At 36.6% G+C, this 19,280-nt stretch overlaps 2 protein-coding genes across 2 annotated transcripts in view; both read left to right on the plus strand.

The window, feature by feature from the left end:
* Positions 1-6,511: 6,511 nt before the first annotated feature.
* LOC107551202 (SNF-related serine/threonine-protein kinase-like) lies at positions 6,512-10,711 on the plus strand. The gene is made up of 2 exons (XM_016232742.1): positions 6,512-7,176; positions 10,641-10,711. The coding sequence occupies exons 1-2, from the start codon at positions 6,588-6,590 to the stop codon at positions 10,709-10,711; spliced, it is 660 nt and encodes a 219-aa protein (XP_016088228.1). The 5' UTR covers positions 6,512-6,587.
* LOC107551216 (SNF-related serine/threonine-protein kinase-like) overlaps positions 10,646-19,280 on the plus strand; it is a 52,494-nt gene continuing 43,859 nt past the window's right edge. Inside the window, exon 1 of the mRNA XM_016232756.1 lies at positions 10,646-11,310. Within this exon, the coding sequence (XP_016088242.1) occupies positions 10,722-11,310 (589 nt within the window). The 5' untranslated portion in view covers positions 10,646-10,721. The remainder of the gene's footprint in view (positions 11,311-19,280) is intronic.

A 19,280-nucleotide genomic window follows, 5' to 3' on the forward strand; every position in this document is an offset into this window, starting at 1 on the left:
CGTGTGTGTGAAACAAAGCGACGGCGAGTCGTGCGCTTCACACTACAGTTTACGGGACGTTGTGCGTTGCACGTCCATTCAGATGAACTGAAAAACAGCACAGATCGCTTGGCGGAGAGAGAAACTCTGAAGCGCTCAGTCAGAGAGTGTCAGAAAATATATCTGAGCTAAACTGGTGAGTAAAATCTGAGAATTTAGCTAATATTAGACATAATTTAGTCGCCAGAGCGAGATTTAGTCGCATATGCGAGTGATTTACTCGCAATGTAGAGGGTTGCTTTAAGAATTAATTGTATAGTTTACCCCAAAATGAAAATTATTTCATAATATAATCACCTTGGTGAGTAAATGATAGAATTTTCATTTTGGGATAACTATACATTTAATTACTACAGGGAATTGCTTAATATATTTAGTTTCAAAAATTGCATAAATCCCATGAATTGTTCTTGTTAGTGTTCACAACACACTATTAGCATTACAATTTTATTAAATGCTACACGTCAAGCTTTTTAGTAACACCTCTTACTTACGAATAGCTGTTATGCAAGAAATTGAATAATGTATGCAAACAACACATTAAAATGATAACTTAATTTGCCTAGTTTGCTATTATGGTGGTAACCAGATGGAATTTTTTGAAACAACCAATTAGAGATGGGTATCATTTACATTTTATCGATACCGGTACTTATCGATACTATTTAGTGCAAAAAGACATGATGTAAAAAGTTGTTGAAAATGTAAAGTTAAGAGCAGTGAGTTATTTTTCTCTTTGTGCTTTATTTTATTAACATTAAAGGAATAGTTCATCCTAGGGCTGCACGATAAATCGAAATGGAATCGAAATCGCGATTCGACAGAAGCTGCGATTGTCATGCGTATAAGTACAAATATGTTATTAAATGTGATATTTTCACATGCTTTCAGATGGAGCAGCATTTACTTCACAGAGCCGTAGTTCACTGAGAAGCTATGCAAACAGCAGTCATTATCGCGAACAATTTCTTCGATTTCATAATCGAGCAATAAAATTGTCTGCGATTTATTTATATATATTTTTTTGCGTAACTTGTCAGTGAACTACGGCTGTGTGTAGTAAGTGCTGCTCCATCTGAAAGCATGTGATGATGATTTACTGTAATACAAAATGCACATGACAATCGCATTCGATTAATCGCGCTGTCCCAGTTCATCCAATAATAAAAAATTTAATCATTTACTCACTCTTAAGTTGTTTTAAACCTGAATGAGTTTCTTTTTTCTGTTGATCATAAAAGTTATTTTGAAGAATGTGGGAAACCAAACAGTTGCTGGTGCCCAGTGACTTCCATATTTATTTTTCCTACTATCAAAGTCAGTGGGGACCAGCAACTGTTACCCACATTCTTCAAAATATCTTCTTTTGTGTTCAGCACAAGAAATAAATTATTACAGGTTTGGTACAACATGACAGTGAGTAAATAATGACAGAATTGTAATTTTTAGGTGAACTATCCCTTTAATGACAATTGGCAGCATGTTTAGTAGGCTACTGTTGCTTTAAGAGCTGCACGCATCTGTTTTTCTCTCAACTGTTTACTTTCACTTTAGACATAAGTTAACTAACTGTGTGTATATGTAAACTTTGTGTGTTTTTGAGAGTATTAGCGCAATCAGTCGCTAATTAAGATTACTAAGTAATCAGGTACTGTTTGACCGGCCTTTTAGTGTACGCACGCTTCAGGTGTACACGCTCTGAATAAACGCACGTCAGAACAGTACGCAAATGAAACGTTTAACCGGTGTACCGACGAAGCATGCAACCTATCAGCATTTTTTGCTATCGATTTGTGCTACCTATCTTTTTAATGGGAGGTAGCACAGTCTGAGCGGGTAGGACAAATCATCAGAACACTGGCAAGGTTTTAAAGCACACGCAAATAATGTACTTTTGTAATTGCGAATAAGTGCAGTGTCTCGTGAGTGTAACTCTACCGCTGAATTAACATTTCATGTGAATGTGTCTCGCGAGTTGCAGTTGGAGCTGGAGCCGGGAGACATAGTAAATACAGAGCATTGCTTGAGGTAGATGTTGTGTTTTGTAAGTAAATGTTCATTATATTACTAGTGTTGCCTCCTTTGTTCACTATTACACTACTGCATATATTGCATCTGACACTGGTGTTGCTTAGTTTTGTAACGTGAGCCAACACATTCGAATGTTTCACTCTTTCCGCGATAACTGCACGCAAACACACACCGCACATGTGCATGGATATCACACGCACGTCAAGCAAACGTTGGCCACATCATTCAGTGAAGAACAATGACAAGCAGCAGCTTCTAATTCGCCATTAACATTGAAGTATTCGGAGATAAAACAATGCAAGTATCGATAACAGTATCGTTTGTCTTGAAACTTATCGGTAGTCCGGTATCGACCCAAATACGTACCAGTCCAAAAAAATGCCGGTTCTCAGTACCCATCCCTACAACCAATGCATTTAAGAATGCATGACTGATTAAATACAAAACTGTGAATACTGGTTAAGAATAGGGGTGCTCCGATTGATGAAAATTGGAAAATCTATTTTTAGCGGTCAGTTTTGATATTGTGGCGCGCCACAAATAGGGATGTAACGGTATGAACATTTCACATCACGATTATAGTGACCAAAGTTATCACGATGATCATTACTATCACGATTTTGTTAAATTTAGATGAAAATGTTCAAAAAGAACTGATACACGCACTGAAAACATTTCAATAAGTTTTATATTCGAAAATCAACAAACAACAAATACAATTAGTAGCTATATGCACTTTTTTAGCATAAACATTAAATTAACATTAACATGAAGCCCTAATAATAATAATAAATCACTTGGGATACAATATATATATATATATGCAAGTATCGAGTACATGTACAGTAAATAAACATACTTTCCAGTAGGCCAACAATTCACTAAAAATGTCTTATGAAGTATTCTAATTTGTTGAGATAGTGAATTGGTGGGTTTTTGTTAAATGTGAGCCAAAATCATCACAATTAAAAGAACCAAAGACTTAAACTACTTCAGTCTGTGTGCATTGAATTTATTTAATAAACGAGTTTCACAATTTGAGTTGAATTACTGAAATAAATGAACTTTTCCACGACATTCTAATTTATTGAGATGCACCTGTGTGTGTGTGTGTGTATGTATGTATGTGTGTATGTATGTGTTTGTGATCATGTGATCTTCGGTTAGGAGATCTTGTGATGCCTTTTAAAGCAAAGTTGGGGTTGATTTCGAGTTCACATACAAACATAAATAGGATAGGCTAATTAAATTAGTCTATTTTAATGTAAGACAACATATTTTTCGTAAGTGATAGAAATATGATTTAAGACGGTAGTGTAAGCAAGTTTAGTTTGAAAACGTTTAATAGTAAATAAGACGCAATTAGACAATATTTGAATAATAATAATAATAAATATTTATTTGCAACAGCTGATGGACTGCTGAATGTTGCACGCACGCGCAGCGTTGTCAAGGTAACATTTGGTCAGTCATTCCCTTCGCCAAGGGAGTTTCAAACACTTATACGATACTGTAATACCCTGCACCCTATAAAGAACACACTTCAAGGGCTCTGCCCTTCGAAGGGAGTAGGGCATAGGGATGCTCACTTCTGTTTGGAATTCGCCCCATGTCTCTTGTATCACCGCAGAGGTCGATGCGCTCTCTCGTTTCATTCAAATGCAGCTTGCCGTCTTGTGTCTCAGTTTTTGATTGTATTGAAATGAAATCAGAGGAATTTAGTATTAATACTACTATAATTTTGCTGTAGTGATCATATTGTCCTGACGATTGATTTGTACACGGTTCATAATGGATTTATAAATAGGTAAGATTTCAAAACATTCATCTCAATTCAATATTTCATATCCCCGTAATTATATATTATTATAGGTAAACAAAACAAATCTGTGTAATAAGTTAACTATGAATATACAATACATCCCTTAAATGTCAACCTTATAGTTTGAATGTTCGTTCGTCTTGACTCAAAGCCACTTGCTGCGAACTTTTCTTCACGGAAGCTTTGCGTTAATTACAAGTGAGATAACTAAATAATTAATCAATATTTTTTTTCAATTATTTGCCCAGTTAGTTTTGATATTGAGGTAAAAGTTACCTTGCATTCGCTATATAACAGTGGGTGGTGGTCACGAAGATGCGCTGTCACTGCCTTCCGCCATTTCGTCTCGTGCAAAAAAAACAAAACATCAACAACACCGTCAACGCATTTTATCGTGAAACCGGTAATCGTTCCATCCCTACACTCTTAAAAATAAAGGTGCTTCACGATGCCATAGAAGAACCTTTTTGTCAAAATGGTTCCATAAAGAACCTTTAACATCTGAAGAACTTTTCTGTTTCACAAAAGGTTCTTTGGGGCGAAAGAAGGTTCTTCAGATTACAAAAATCTCGTGCAAAAAAAACAAAACATCAACAACATTGCATGCTGCTTTTGCATCAGACTGATGCTGCCTGGACAGGATTTACCACGAGTTTTCAAAATCGCGATAATCAAATACGGTTTTGATGATGTTTAAATTTTAAACGATAATACTAACCGTCAGGGCATTTTATCGTGAAACCGGTAATCGTTCCATCCCTACACTCTTAAAAATAAAGGTGCTTCACGATGCCATAGAAGAACCTTTTTGTCAAAATGGTTCCATAAAGAACCTTTAACATCTGAAGAACTTTTCTGTTTCACAAAAGGTTCTTTGGGGCGAAAGAAGGTTCTTCAGATTACAAAAAGGTAAGAAAGAGATGGTTCTTTAAAGAACCTTTGACTGAATGGTTCTTTGTGGAACCAAAAATGGTTCTTCTATGGCATCGCTTGAAGAACCTTTTGAAGCACCTTTATTTTTAAGAGTGTAGCCACAAATAAATCAATATGGGAAACACTGAGAATATCGAAATATAAAAAATGTAAATGAAACTTACCTGCTTGAACTCTTTTTCTTTCATTTGATCTGGGTGTCTGTCTTTAAAGTGTTTTGTTAGTTTGGTGTGTTTCCTCATTTTGATGTCGCCACGTCTCAGTGCTTTTATGAAGAGAGCGCATCTGCGCACCTTTCGGATAGCGCATCAAGAACTGGGTTGACCGGGTGCTCGGTACCACCAGTACTAAAAAAAAACCTGGTACTGTAACGTTTTAATTTTTTTAGTACCGACTTGGTACCGAAGTACCGGGTCTTTTGACAACACTAGTCAAAGCAATTATAAGTCTGACACTAGGAGGAAAAAGCCATATGTAGGATCCAGAATATCATATAAAATTCATAATGGACTCTTTTGACTTTGACCAGCAGCAAACTAGTATCACCAACGTGCTAGAAGCACTCAAAAACCCTGGCATCAATTTTGAATGCAAGCACCAGCACCACTCAAATTTTCTAAAGAAAAAAAAAAAATGCAGTGCTGCATAATAATAATTTTGTGCATGTGTTTTAGCAACCTTGATCATTTTATACTTTATCTCTTTCTGATGTGTGACATGATTTTTGGAGATATGGAGAATAAATAGAATGCTACGCACATGTGAAAGTCATGGCCGCTCTCATGGCAGTCATCTCCAGCACTGGTTAATTCCACTAAAATTGAATCAGCCCTTTTAGGAGGCAGCCTCTCTTCTGGAGCACCAGCTTACTTGCCAGACTTGTGGCTTTTATTTTTTCACTAACGCGAGGAAATTAATACAAATCTATGATGGTCCATGTTGAAGGCTTGTGGCAGTGGAACCGCTCTGTGGCTTGGCAAGATGGGAGTACTCTGATTTTCAGTGAAATCTGCTATTAGGCTATATAAACATGTGAATAATTTATTATTGCGACTAGAATTAAGAGTTAAAATTGACTCTTAAACTAGAGTAAAAAACATTGGTTACTACATTGCTACTACTCTCTGCAAGGCTTGATTCTGATTGTTCAAACTGTTTGACCTTTATACAGTTTAACAAGCATGACTAGTAGATTTTACATGCATGACATATTATTTCAGAAAAGCCTTTGACTCTTATTTTTGTATTATATAGTAGTCAACATTTGAAGTGCACCTTTCATCAAAGTTGTCCTAAAATCTAAAAACCAAAATGTGTTCTTGTCTTATGACAACTTCGATTAACTTTTTTTGATCCACTTCCAATGTTGACTACTGTATATATAAAATGTCTTTTTGTCTTCTCTGGTGAAGCATCTTGAGCAGCTTTAAAAAAAAAAATTATTCACTGCAACGGAGAAAGAGTGGTAGAACCTTCAGCAGTTTGGGTAGCCCATGGGCTAAAATTGGTTATGTAATGGCACTGGTCAAACCATTGAGCTACACAGAACTTTAAGGTCTTCAATGTGACGTCAACATGCAAGATTACAAATGTTATAAAATGATAATTGTGGCTGTTATCAATTTATGACTGTTTGTGTTCTAATGACTAATTTTTGTTCTTGTGTATCTCTGATTATCAGGAACCTGCCATCATGGGATTGCCGTCACCAGCCAATGTGCTGAAGTGAGCTGGATTTTTCCTCCGGTTTAAGCCAGCAATCATGGCGGGAATCAAGCGTGGGTACGACGGAAAGATCGCTGGACTATATGACCTGGACAAGACGCTCGGCCGTGGCCATTTCGCCGTGGTCAAACTAGCACGTCATGTCTTCACCGGCGAAAAAGTGGCAGTCAAGGTAATTGACAAGACCAAGCTCGACACGGTCGCGACTGGTCACCTGTTCCAGGAGGTCCGTTGTATGAAACTGGTCCAGCATCCAAACATTGTTCGGCTCTACGAGGTCATCGACACGCAGACCAAGCTCTACCTGATCTTGGAGCTCGGCGATGGTGGTGACATGTTTGATTACATCATGAAGCACGAGGAGGGACTGAGCGAGGAGCTGGCCAAGAAATATTTCGCCCAGATTGTGCACGCCATCTCGTACTGTCACCGGTTGCATGTGGTTCATCGTGACCTGAAGCCAGAGAATGTGGTGTTCTTTGAGAAACAGGGCCTGGTCAAACTCACCGACTTTGGCTTCAGTAATAAGTTTCAGCCGGGAAAGAAGCTGACCACCAGCTGTGGCTCGCTGGCTTATTCTGCCCCTGAGATCCTGCTGGGAGATGAGTATGATGCACCTGCTGTGGGTAAGTGTGCATAGTAACTCTGCTCAGTAATTCTGACTCCAAAGTTCAAAACAAATCAATACCTATGACGTTTATCCAAGAATATTTTATTTCCTCATTATTATTTTAGTGTCTCGAAAAACTGTTTTAGGGTTACAGTAATTTTATCATGTGTTAAGGAAGTTGTTTGCCACAACTCTCATGGTCGGTTGAGGAAACTATCTTTGCCCCCATACTAAAAGTAAGAGTTATTATCGTTACTAAAACTAAAACCATAAAAATGGATTTAATAACATTGCCTAAAATAAACATGAACTGAAATAAAGTATAGATAAATGTATTTACCCTAAACTATATGTATAACTGTAAATATAACTTATTTTGATACAATTATATTTTGTTTTGTGTTGGAGCCAGTAAAATTGTTGGCAAACTAAGGCAAGAGGAAATCTGACCTCACCAGGCAAACGGGGGAAAAATAATCAATCATCAATGACGAGCCTCAAAATAAGTTCTGGCAAATTTTGGGTCATAGACTAATATGATGAAGAACCAATACGAGCTCTGTAATTTTATGTGGTTAAAATGTCTAAGTGTGGTTAAAATGTCTAAGTGTTTTTTTTGGTCATATGTTTTTCATCAGGGTTTGAAATTAACACCTGCCAAATGCGGGTAAAAATCAGCTGTGGTGGGTAACGCTGTCAAACCACTAGCCGATTTTGTGGGTTATTTTTCATAAGTTATGTTTACTCATTAATTTCTTGGGGAAGTTCATGCAAGCCCAATCTGCGCAGGTTTAGCGCAAATACTCAACTCGTGAGACATCATGACATTATCGAGTATATTGCAAAAATAAGCGACGTGATGAAGTCTGGTTAGACCAACACAGGCTTTAGTGCGCGTGTGCATTAACAAGAGTGCGTTCTTTCACTGCATGATTCAGTCTATTAATATGCATTAAGAATGATCACAAAATTCAAGATAAGGGGGCAGAAAATTTATATATTTACAGTGGGTACGGAAAGTATTCAGACCCCCTTAAATTTTTCACTCTTTGTTATATTGCAGCCATTTGCTAAAATCATTTGTTAATTTTTTTCCTCATTAATGTACACACATCACCCCATATTGACAGAAAAACACAGAATTGTTGACATTTTTGCAGATTTATTAAAAAATAAAAATATCACATGGTCCTAAGTATTCAGACCCTTTGCTCAGTATTTAGTAGAAGCACCCTTTTGATCTAAAACAGCCATGAGTCTTTTTGGGAAAGATGCAACAAGTTTTTCACACCTGTATTTGGGGATCCTCTGCCATTCCTCCTTGCAGATCCTCTCCAGTTCTGTCAGGTTGGATGGTAAACGTTGGTGGACAGCCATTTTTAGGTCTCTCCAGAGATGCTCAATTGGGTTTAAGTCAGGGCTCTGGCTGGGCCATTCAAGAACAGTCACAGAGAGTTAGTTTTGATATTGAGGTAAAAGTTACCTTGCATTCGCTATATAACAGTGGGTGGTGGTCACGAAGATGCGCTGTCACTGCCTTCCGCCATTTCGTCTCGTGCAAAAAAAACAAAACATCAACAACACCGTCAACGCATTTTATCGTGAAACCGGTAATCGTTCCATCCCTACACTCTTAAAAATAAAGGTGCTTCACGATGCCATAGAAGAACCTTTTTGTCTAAATGGTTCCATAAAGAACCTTTAACATCTGAAGAACTTTTCTGTTTCACAAAAGGTTCTTTGGGGCGAAAGAAGGTTCTTCAGATTACAAAAAGGTAAGAAAGAGATGGTTCTTTAAAGAACCTTTGACTGAATGGTTCTTTGTGGAACCAAAAATGGTTCTTCTATGGCATCGCTTGAAGAACCTTTTGAAGCACCTTTATTTTTAAGAGTGTAGCCACAAATAAATCAATATGGGAAACACTGAGAATATCGAAATATAAAAAATGTAAATGAAACTTACCTGCTTGAACTCTTTTTCTTTCATTTGATCTGGGTGTCTGTCTTTAAAGTGTTTTGTTAGTTTGGTGTGTTTCCTCATTTTGATGTCGCCACGTCTCAGTGCTTTTATGAAGAGAGCGCATCTGCGCACCTTTCGGATAGCGCATCAAGAACCGGGTTGACCGGGTGCTCGGTACCACCAGTACTAAAAAAAAACCTGGTACTGTAGCGTTTTAATTTTTTTAGTACCGACTTGGTACCGAAGTACCGGGTCTTTTGACAACACTAGTCAAAGCAATTATAAGTCTGACACTAGGAGGAAAAAGCCATATGTAGGATCCAGAATATCATATAAAATTCATAATGGACTCTTTTGACTTTGACCAGCAGCAAACTAGTATCACCAACGTGCTAGAAGCACTCAAAAACCCTGGCATCAATTTTGAATGCAAGCACCAGCACCACTCAAATTTTCTAAAGAAAAAAAAAAAATGCAGTGCTGCATAATAATAATTTTGTGCATGTGTTTTAGCAACCTTGATCATTTTATACTTTATCTCTTTCTGATGTGTGACATGATTTTTGGAGATATGGAGAATAAATAGAATGCTACGCACATGTGAAAGTCATGGCCGCTCTCATGGCAGTCATCTCCAGCACTGGTTAATTCCACTAAAATTGAATCAGCCCTTTTAGGAGGCAGCCTCTCTTCTGGAGCACCAGCTTACTTGCCAGACTTGTGGCTTTTATTTTTTCACTAACGCGAGGAAATTAATACAAATCTATGATGGTCCATGTTGAAGGCTTGTGGCAGTGGAACCGCTCTGTGGCTTGGCAAGATGGGAGTACTCTGATTTTCAGTGAAATCTGCTATTAGGCTATATAAACATGTGAATAATTTATTATTGCGACTAGAATTAAGAGTTAAAATTGACTCTTAAACTAGAGTAAAAAACATTGGTTACTACATTGCTACTACTCTCTGCAAGGCTTGATTCTGATTGTTCAAACTGTTTGACCTTTATACAGTTTAACAAGCATGACTAGTAGATTTTACATGCATGACATATTATTTCAGAAAAGCCTTTGACTCTTATTTTTGTATTATATAGTAGTCAACATTTGAAGTGCACCTTTCATCAAAGTTGTCCTAAAATCTAAAAACCAAAATGTGTTCTTGTCTTATGACAACTTCGATTAACTTTTTTTGATCCACTTCCAATGTTGACTACTGTATATATAAAATGTCTTTTTGTCTTCTCTGGTGAAGCATCTTGAGCAGCTTTAAAAAAAAAAATTATTCACTGCAACGGAGAAAGAGTGGTAGAACCTTCAGCAGTTTGGGTAGCCCATGGGCTAAAATTGGTTATGTAATGGCACTGGTCAAACCATTGAGCTACACAGAACTTTAAGGTCTTCAATGTGACGTCAACATGCAAGATTACAAATGTTATAAAATGATAATTGTGGCTGTTATCAATTTATGACTGTTTGTGTTCTAATGACTAATTTTTGTTCTTGTGTATCTCTGATTATCAGGAACCTGCCATCATGGGATTGCCGTCACCAGCCAATGTGCTGAAGTGAGCTGGATTTTTCCTCCGGTTTAAGCCAGCAATCATGGCGGGAATCAAGCGTGGGTACGACGGAAAGATCGCTGGACTATATGACCTGGACAAGACGCTCGGCCGTGGCCATTTCGCCGTGGTCAAACTAGCACGTCATGTCTTCACCGGCGAAAAAGTGGCAGTCAAGGTAATTGACAAGACCAAGCTCGACACGGTTGCAACCGGTCACCTGTTCCAGGAGGTCCGCTGTATGAAACTGGTTCAGCACCCCAACATCGTTCGGCTCTACGAGGTCATCGACACGCAGACCAAGCTCTACCTGATCTTGGAGCTCGGCGATGGTGGTGACATGTTTGATTACATCATGAAGCACGAGGAGGGACTGAGCGAGGAGCTGGCCAAGAAATATTTCGCCCAGATTGTGCACGCCATCTCGTACTGTCACCGGTTGCATGTGGTTCACCGTGACCTGAAGCCGGAGAATGTGGTGTTCTTTGAGAAACAGGGCCTGGTCAAACTCACCGACTTTGGCTTCAGTAATAAGTTTCAGCCGGGAAAGAAGCTGACCACCAGCTGTGGCTCGCTGGCTTATTCTGCCCCTGAGATCCTGCTGGGAGATGAGTATGATGCACCTGCTGTGGGTAAGTGTGCATAGTAACTCTGCTCAGTAATTCTGACTCCAAAGTTCAAAACAAATCAATACCTATGACGTTTATCCAAGAATATTTTATTTCCTCATTATTATTTTAGTGTCTCGAAAAACTGTTTTAGGGTTACAGTAATTTTATCATGTGTTAAGGAAGTTGTTTGCCACAACTCTCATGGTCGGTTGAGGAAACTATCTTTGCCCCCATACTAAAAGTAAGAGTTATTATCGTTACTAAAACTAAAACCATAAAAATGGATTTAATAACATTGCCTAAAATAAACATGAACTGAAATAAAGTATAGATAAATGTATTTACCCTAAACTATATGTATAACTGTAAATATAACTTATTTTGATACAATTATATTTTGTTTTGTGTTGGAGCCAGTAAAATTGTTGGCAAACTAAGGCAAGAGGAAATCTGACCTCACCAGGCAAACGGGGGAAAAATAATCAATCATCAATGACGAGCCTCAAAATAAGTTCTGGCAAATTTTGGGTCATAGACTAATATGATGAAGAACCAATACGAGCTCTGTAATTTTATGTGGTTAAAATGTCTAAGTGTGGTTAAAATGTCTAAGTGTTTTTTTTGGTCATATGTTTTTCATCAGGGTTTGAAATTAACACCTGCCAAATGCGGGTAAAAATCAGCTGTGGTGGGTAACGCTGTCAAACCACTAGCCGATTTTGTGGGTTATTTTTCATAAGTTATGTTTACTCATTAATTTCTTGGGGAAGTTCATGCAAGCCCAATCTGCGCAGGTTTAGCGCAAATACTCAACTCGTGAGACATCATGACATTATCGAGTATATTGCAAAAATAAGCGACGTGATGAAGTCTGGTTAGACCAACACAGGCTTTAGTGCGCGTGTGCATTAACAAGAGTGCGTTCTTTCACTGCATGATTCAGTCTATTAATATGCATTAAGAATGATCACAAAATTCAAGATAAGGGGGCAGAAAATTTATATATTTACAGTGGGTACGGAAAGTATTCAGACCCCCTTAAATTTTTCACTCTTTGTTATATTGCAGCCATTTGCTAAAATCATTTGTTAATTTTTTTCCTCATTAATGTACACACATCACCCCATATTGACAGAAAAACACAGAATTGTTGACATTTTTGCAGATTTATTAAAAAATAAAAATATCACATGGTCCTAAGTATTCAGACCCTTTGCTCAGTATTTAGTAGAAGCACCCTTTTGATCTAAAACAGCCATTAAGGGGGTCTGAATACTTTCCGTACCCACTGTATATCAATTGATTTAGTTAATCAATATCACACAAAGAGTGCAGTTTTTTTCTTTAAAAAATCAGCATGGTTACAAATGTGATATTGATTTTTTACAACAGTTCAATAAACAATAAGATAATATCAAGAGACTATGTTTTAGACACCATATTGACTGTTTTTTGCGCTATTTCGCCTACAAAAAACATCTCAAACACAGCCACAGCACAGTTTTGCGTCTCTGAGCAACATGACGTTGTTTCGTTCCTGAATTAATCAACTGTTTAAATGATTCGGTTCAATCGCAATGAGTCCGAATCAGTACGTTTATATGGACAACAATACTCCGATTTTACTCCGATTTTAATACGATTAAGACAATACTCTGATTAAGAATCTACCATGTAAACAGAGATTTTTGATTACCTTAATCCGGCTAAAATCATAATCGAATTAAACAGAAATCGAATTAAGACATGTGGAGTATTCCTATTTTAGTCGCATTACTGAAGTGCAGAGTAGACATGTAAACACCTTAATCACATTTTTACTGTCGTGTAGGACTTTTCGCCGCATTTTGTGACAAGATACACACATGGCAGTGGTCAACCGTTTGATGGCAAATAAAAGAGCTTCAAAACCTCCATCGTCTGTATGCATGTACAAATAATTAACTGCACATGAAGCTTTCATAAAATTAAAAATGAAACACCCAAAACTGTACATGGCATCATCACGAAGACGAACTATATGTTTATACGTGAAATTCCGGAGGGGACGTCGGATGGCGTCACGTGGTGACGTAATGACATGCCAAATCATAATATTGACTTATTTAGAATAAGGCAAATAATTAGATTACTGATGTCCATGTAAACGTAGTCAGTGACTTGCTGCCACCTACTGGCGGTTTTAATTTCACAATTAAAGTATCTTTTCATTTTTATTTATAATTTCAAATATTCAACATTTCATGTTTAAAATATCAAAACATTATTTGTGCATTTGTGACTGCAGGTTAAAGTATTCCATGTCCCTCTAAGCTGCATTAACGTGTAAATGCATCTAAATGCAACTTCTGCAAAGATGAATTTTATTGATACTGATTTCATTTGTTTAGTAACAGCCTAAATGTATTAATATAATAACTGACTGATTAAGTGTAAGAATTTGACTCAAAAGATGATGCACACTTTTAGAAAAAATTGCTTTATAAAGGTTAAAATGGCCATAAAAGGTAAAAATCAATTTTAACTTATTGGAAAAGATTAATTTCTATCACTACTGTGAACTGACCACACAAAATATGAAGAATATCAAAAACTTTAGGAGTCAGCTGTCCACGGTAGTCCTTAAGATATCAGCACAATAACACACTCAGCAAAATATCGTCTAATTATCGTTATCGATAAAATCCCAGAAAGTATTGATATTATTTTTTGTCAATGTCGCACACCCCTAGTACTGACACAAAATGATTTGCAACGGTCGCTTTGTCACGCCCAGTGTAGACGTCCTCAAACTATTGGTTTATTTCTGGATTTTTTTCAAGTTATGAATGGCCGGTAACTTAAAAATTTAGTACCCAAATTAGCTGGTGAGTGAAAAAGTTAATTTCAATCCCTGTTTTTCATTATGTGACACTTGCTATCATGCCATCCGCCACATGCAAAAAACAGGCCAAATTTTTATGCTGAACATTCGTGTTGGTGTGGAAAATGGCATGAATATAGAGGGATAGTGTTTCTAACATACACAGGGCTTGCAAACTTTCAAAATCCCTGCTAGCCATCTGGGCAGGCATTCTTCAGATTTTGGTAGCCCAAAATGAATTTAACTAGCCCGGATAAATGAGACATCAGCTGAACTTCACTGTTGACAAATCAGCATGATCAAACACTTTCGTGATTGTATTTTTCCTTCAAATTGCATGTCAGGAGAGTAGAGGTGCAAAAGATCACACAACTCATGGTTCGGATCGTATTACATATTTTGAGTCACAGATCAGGTCATTTTTTTTGGATGAGCAAAAAAGTGTTTCTTTATTATTTAAAGAACACTTTAAGTACTTCGATACCACAGCAAAAAATAGGAGCATAACTAATGAAGGTCAAACATTTTTGAAGACAAGTGAACCATCAGTAATAAAATAAGAACAAATTAACACATTTCAAGCATAGATAAATGATACAATAAGGCGCGCAGAAAACAGTGCGTGAGTACCTAATTGAATTCTCTTTCGCCTCTTCATGTGCTTCAATGGTTTAAAATGCATGAATGTTTGAATTGGCAAAATGTGCAAATGATAAACTACGATCCATTTCACCGCTACAAGCAAGGGAACAACGGGAATCAAGGAAGGAATCTTATATCACTATTCATGATACATTTTGGTAGCCTAACCGAAAGATACAATAGCCCTGGAATGTCAGGCTAGCGATTTTGCAAGCCCTTATACATGCACTTGGTAAACTGTCCCAGTGTGAGCGTGGCTGATCAGTGGTTTAATAGCAGCAAAATTTATTGATTTATTATGTCACTGTAAGGCATTGCCATACTTCTGCCAAAAACACAGCTTAACCTCTTTATCAGAAAACATGTCAGAACAAACCCCTTAACCCTAGATACTCCAAATGCGGTTCTTCTCATCCGTTATTAAGAGGAACTGTCATTTGAGCTTCAAGTTCTGGATCATTAGGCCATGGATTCCTGAAGTGCGTTGGCGGATTCCTTTCATCATTGCCATGTTAGCTCCCCAAGATAATGAACGCAAGTGTGCAAGTTGATGCAGGCTGAGGTCTAACCTTTCCGAGGCTAAGAGATGGTAGAGGCGTTAGGCATGTCGGGGCATGCAAAGCCTTCAGTCCATCGACTGGCCAATACAGAGCGACAAAGGAGAGAACCCTGAGCATCTTTCAAAAGCATCTTGAACCATCAACTCACCAAAAATGAAGTTAAATACACAAATACACTTGCTACGTTTACTGCGTTAAGCTAACTGAGACTTGTTATAGCACTTGCATATCATTGCTCTTTTGTTGATTTTGATTGCTTCCATTGTCCTAATTTGTAAGTCGCTTTGGATAAAAGCGTCTGCTAAATAACTAAATTTAAATGTAAAAATGACTTGCACCTACTGATGTTATTGATTTAGCACTTGATATGAAATATGCAAATCAGTAAAATGTCTCCTTATTTAATGAATTACTGCAGCCAAGATCATGATGACAACTGTGCACAACCACTTTTAAAAAAAAAAATACTATAATGTAAAAAAAAAATTTTTTTTTTGGCTAATATTTAAATGTATATAAGATTTCCGATATAAAACACATTTAAAAAAGCTAATTTCTCTTCATTTCACATGCTCATTTATCCTCATTTTAAGTGTAGAATCTCTTCAACATTCACTTTCTTTAATAATTTAAAATGATAATAATAATAATAATACATTTGTCATAATAAAAATTGCTACATGTAGCAAATCTCAAAATGAATATCCATTTAATGTTGGGGTGCCTAATCGTGTAGCATTCAAAACAGTATTTTTAAATTTTATTTATTAGGGATGCACCGAATATTCGGCAACCGAAATTATTCGCAATAAGCGAAAAGACCGAATGAATTGTACCGAACAATGATATGACGCGATCAAATAGCAACCAGCGCAGAGTGAGAGGCGTGTACTCTTTATTATGCAGCACGCACGTCAGCAGTGGAAGCATTTAAACTGTCGGAGAAAGACGCAAAAATCATTACAAGCACCGACAGCGTGATACTGTTTAGGACTGCATCGCATGTCTTTAATGAGAAGAGGAAGGGGTGATTGTTGCTGGTTACTGTATGATGATTGAAATCATGAAATGACCTTAAACAATTAGTAAATAAACTGCAGAGCGTTATGTTTTCTAATACACGCACGCATTGCATGTATTCTGACAGCGCTGCACGAACTCGCTGCAGATCTGCTTGTTAAACAGGGTTCAAAGTCCAAAGCATGAGGAAAATCTGCGCTGATACAGTCGTCAGTTGCTCAGTCACATTTTTATGAATTTTTACAAGGCATGTGACAATGCGATACGTACGACGAATTCGTAATGAGACTCATTTATAAATCTGTTGTCAACAAAAATAAGCATTGAGGTCTTCCTGTGCGTTTCCGCCAAAATAAAAGTTGAGAAAAATCAAGAACTCTTAATAACATTCATAAATGTTAGTATTGTAATTTTACTGTTGTTCTGTAAAATAAAATAAAAAGTAAGACAATAATAATGATAATAATCATTACAACAGCTCTGTTTTAATGCATTTATTATAACATTCACACATAGTGTTCAAATTAGGATCTGTAATATTTTCTAATGTTTTAAAATAAGTCTCTTCTCAGCAAGGCTGCTTTTAATTGTACAGTAAAATAAATAAATAAATAAAATACATGCCTGATTCAAGAAGGGGGTCTGATGGCCAAAAATTATTATTTTACTAACTTATTAATTTTAAGTTAAATTGTGCTTTGTTGGTATAGTGTCTGCTAGAATGTTAAAATTAAAATTAAGTTAAAATGTTAAATATTTTTAAATTGTTGTTTTGTAATTGATTTTTTTTTTTCTTTGAAAAGCAAGACAAAACAGTAAAAAGCACATTTTGGCTTTTTAATTTATGCAAGGGTGGGAAAAAAATTGGCAAAATACATGGGGGGAAAAAAACTCTGTGTTCGGTATTCGGCCTTCGGCCCTGTGTTTAATTTCGTTCGGTTTCGGCCAAGAATTTTCATTTCGGTGCATCCCTATTATTTATTATTTATTATTTTTGCTAAAACTGTACTTTTTTTTTAATGTTTTAATTTTAATTTATTTGGCAAAATGTAGGATTTTAGGTCATCTGCCATAACATAAAAAATAAGTATCAGCTTATCTGTGTTGGCCACAAATCTAATATCAGTGTATCGCTAATAAAAAAACCTAATATCCATAGAAGAGAGGAATGTTTGTGCTGAAAAGCTTTCATTTAAGCATGCATGGTGCAGAGTTATCCCAGCAGCACACTAGCACAGATAGCATAGTTAAACGGTATTGGTACTGTATCTCTGTACACATTTGTATGGTAACTATCTGTCACAACACTGCGGTTGTTGAGGCATCGTCTTTGGTTAATTGTATTTCCAGCCCTTATACAGGCAGGTGGTGGGACAGTTAATCCGCTCTTTGTTTGAGCTGAGCTTCCCTGCTGGAGCCCTGATTAAACACTCTTTATTGACACTGTCAGTGTGATCAAATAGACATTGTGCTCTGATGCCGGTGGGTTCCCTGCTGAGGTGAATTCTGGTTTCGCTTCCTAATCGATAATAATTTGTTCAGTGTTTGGCTGTGAACCTGTTTAATACCTTTTTGTGCTCTTGGAAAGATGCATCTCTGTAAAACAGGAGACAGGCGTAACTGTCAGTCTCTGTATTTGTGGTAATTTCTTGTAATGTGGATAAATGCACCAGGAGGGGGATAGTTTAATATCTGATGGGTTTATCCCTGTGCTAAGCCAATATTGTTCAATTTACTTGCAATTGTTTCTTTTTATAAATGCATACATTTCAGCTCAGCTGCAATGAAAGATTAAGTGAAACCAGGATAAATGCTATAATTACACAGATGGTAAAATTTGGGGAAAATAACCTAACGTTGTTGTATTGTGGTTGTGTGTAGCACCTACTGCTCTGCATAAACTTCTATTTGCTGAGCTGTATTTGTAACAAGGTTACAACAAGAACACATATATGCTATATGATACGAGCATTAGGTGTTATGCTGTTCATTAATTCAAACTGAACTTAGCTAATTGGTGTACTAGCATTGACAAAATACTTATGACTGGAAGTGACCTTCAGTATTGAATTGCTCATTTTGCAATCACTTTTAAAAAGAGAAATATGGAACATGCCCAGGCTTAATGGATGCAGAGTTTTCTGCAGTAATGGAAACACATCCCAAGATGTCTTAACCTTGGCCTCTCCATCTTCATAAAAGTGATGAGCAGTGGGATTCATTTTCAACATAATTAAATCATTTCCAGGGTTTATTTGGAAAATCTGAAAGGGGCCCAACTTAATACATTTCGTTAGAGCTTAACATTGTATAATAAGTATAAACATATAGTATGGCAGCAGCTTATTTGTAATCATGTGATATAACTTTAATGGTTTATGGATAGGTATATTTTTTTTGGAACACCTTTTACACTCCCGTATCTCTCTCATTTGTCCTTGAATCAGATTGCAGCTAGTTCGATACTTGACTATCTGGTTCAATCAATCAATAATTTTATTTCAGTCCTCACAGACAACTTTTCACAAAATAAATAAATAAATAAACATAATTACCGAAAAAGGTGTAGGCTGAAGCCTTGCTTATTATGCCTACCCTTTATACATAATTAACTGATGAGTGACACTTTTCACTAAGAAATACAAGATAAACATGTTACATAAACATTACCCCAAATGTACATATTGTGTGCAAAACAACATAACAACAAAAAAAATACACATTATGACTATTACTTCAATATTGTAACAATACATTCACAATTATTGATACTGAGTCATATAATTATGTAACACCTTATTTTTATTCATTTTCTTGAATTTGCAGAGTGAATTACATCATTTGAATTCCTTATCACAATCATTCCATAGATTTACCCCTTTAACAGATAAACACCTACTTTTTGC

This window comes from Sinocyclocheilus grahami, unplaced genomic scaffold, assembly GCF_001515645.1.
Source record: "Sinocyclocheilus grahami isolate Dianchi unplaced genomic scaffold, SAMN03320097.WGS_v1.1 scaffold418.1, whole genome shotgun sequence".
NCBI classification, from domain to species: Eukaryota; Metazoa; Chordata; class Actinopteri; order Cypriniformes; family Cyprinidae; genus Sinocyclocheilus; species Sinocyclocheilus grahami.

What these genes read in the sequence shown, in the direction of transcription:
- LOC107551202 (XM_016232742.1), top strand. Translation starts at nt 6,588, where the DNA reads ATGGCGGGAATCAAGCGTGGGTACGACGGAAAGATCGCTGGACTATAT. An exon ending in GTATGATGCACCTGCTGTGG is followed by an intron (nt 7,177 to 10,640) that starts GTAAGTGTGCAT and finishes TCTGATTATCAG; the next exon opens with GAACCTGCCATCATGGGATT.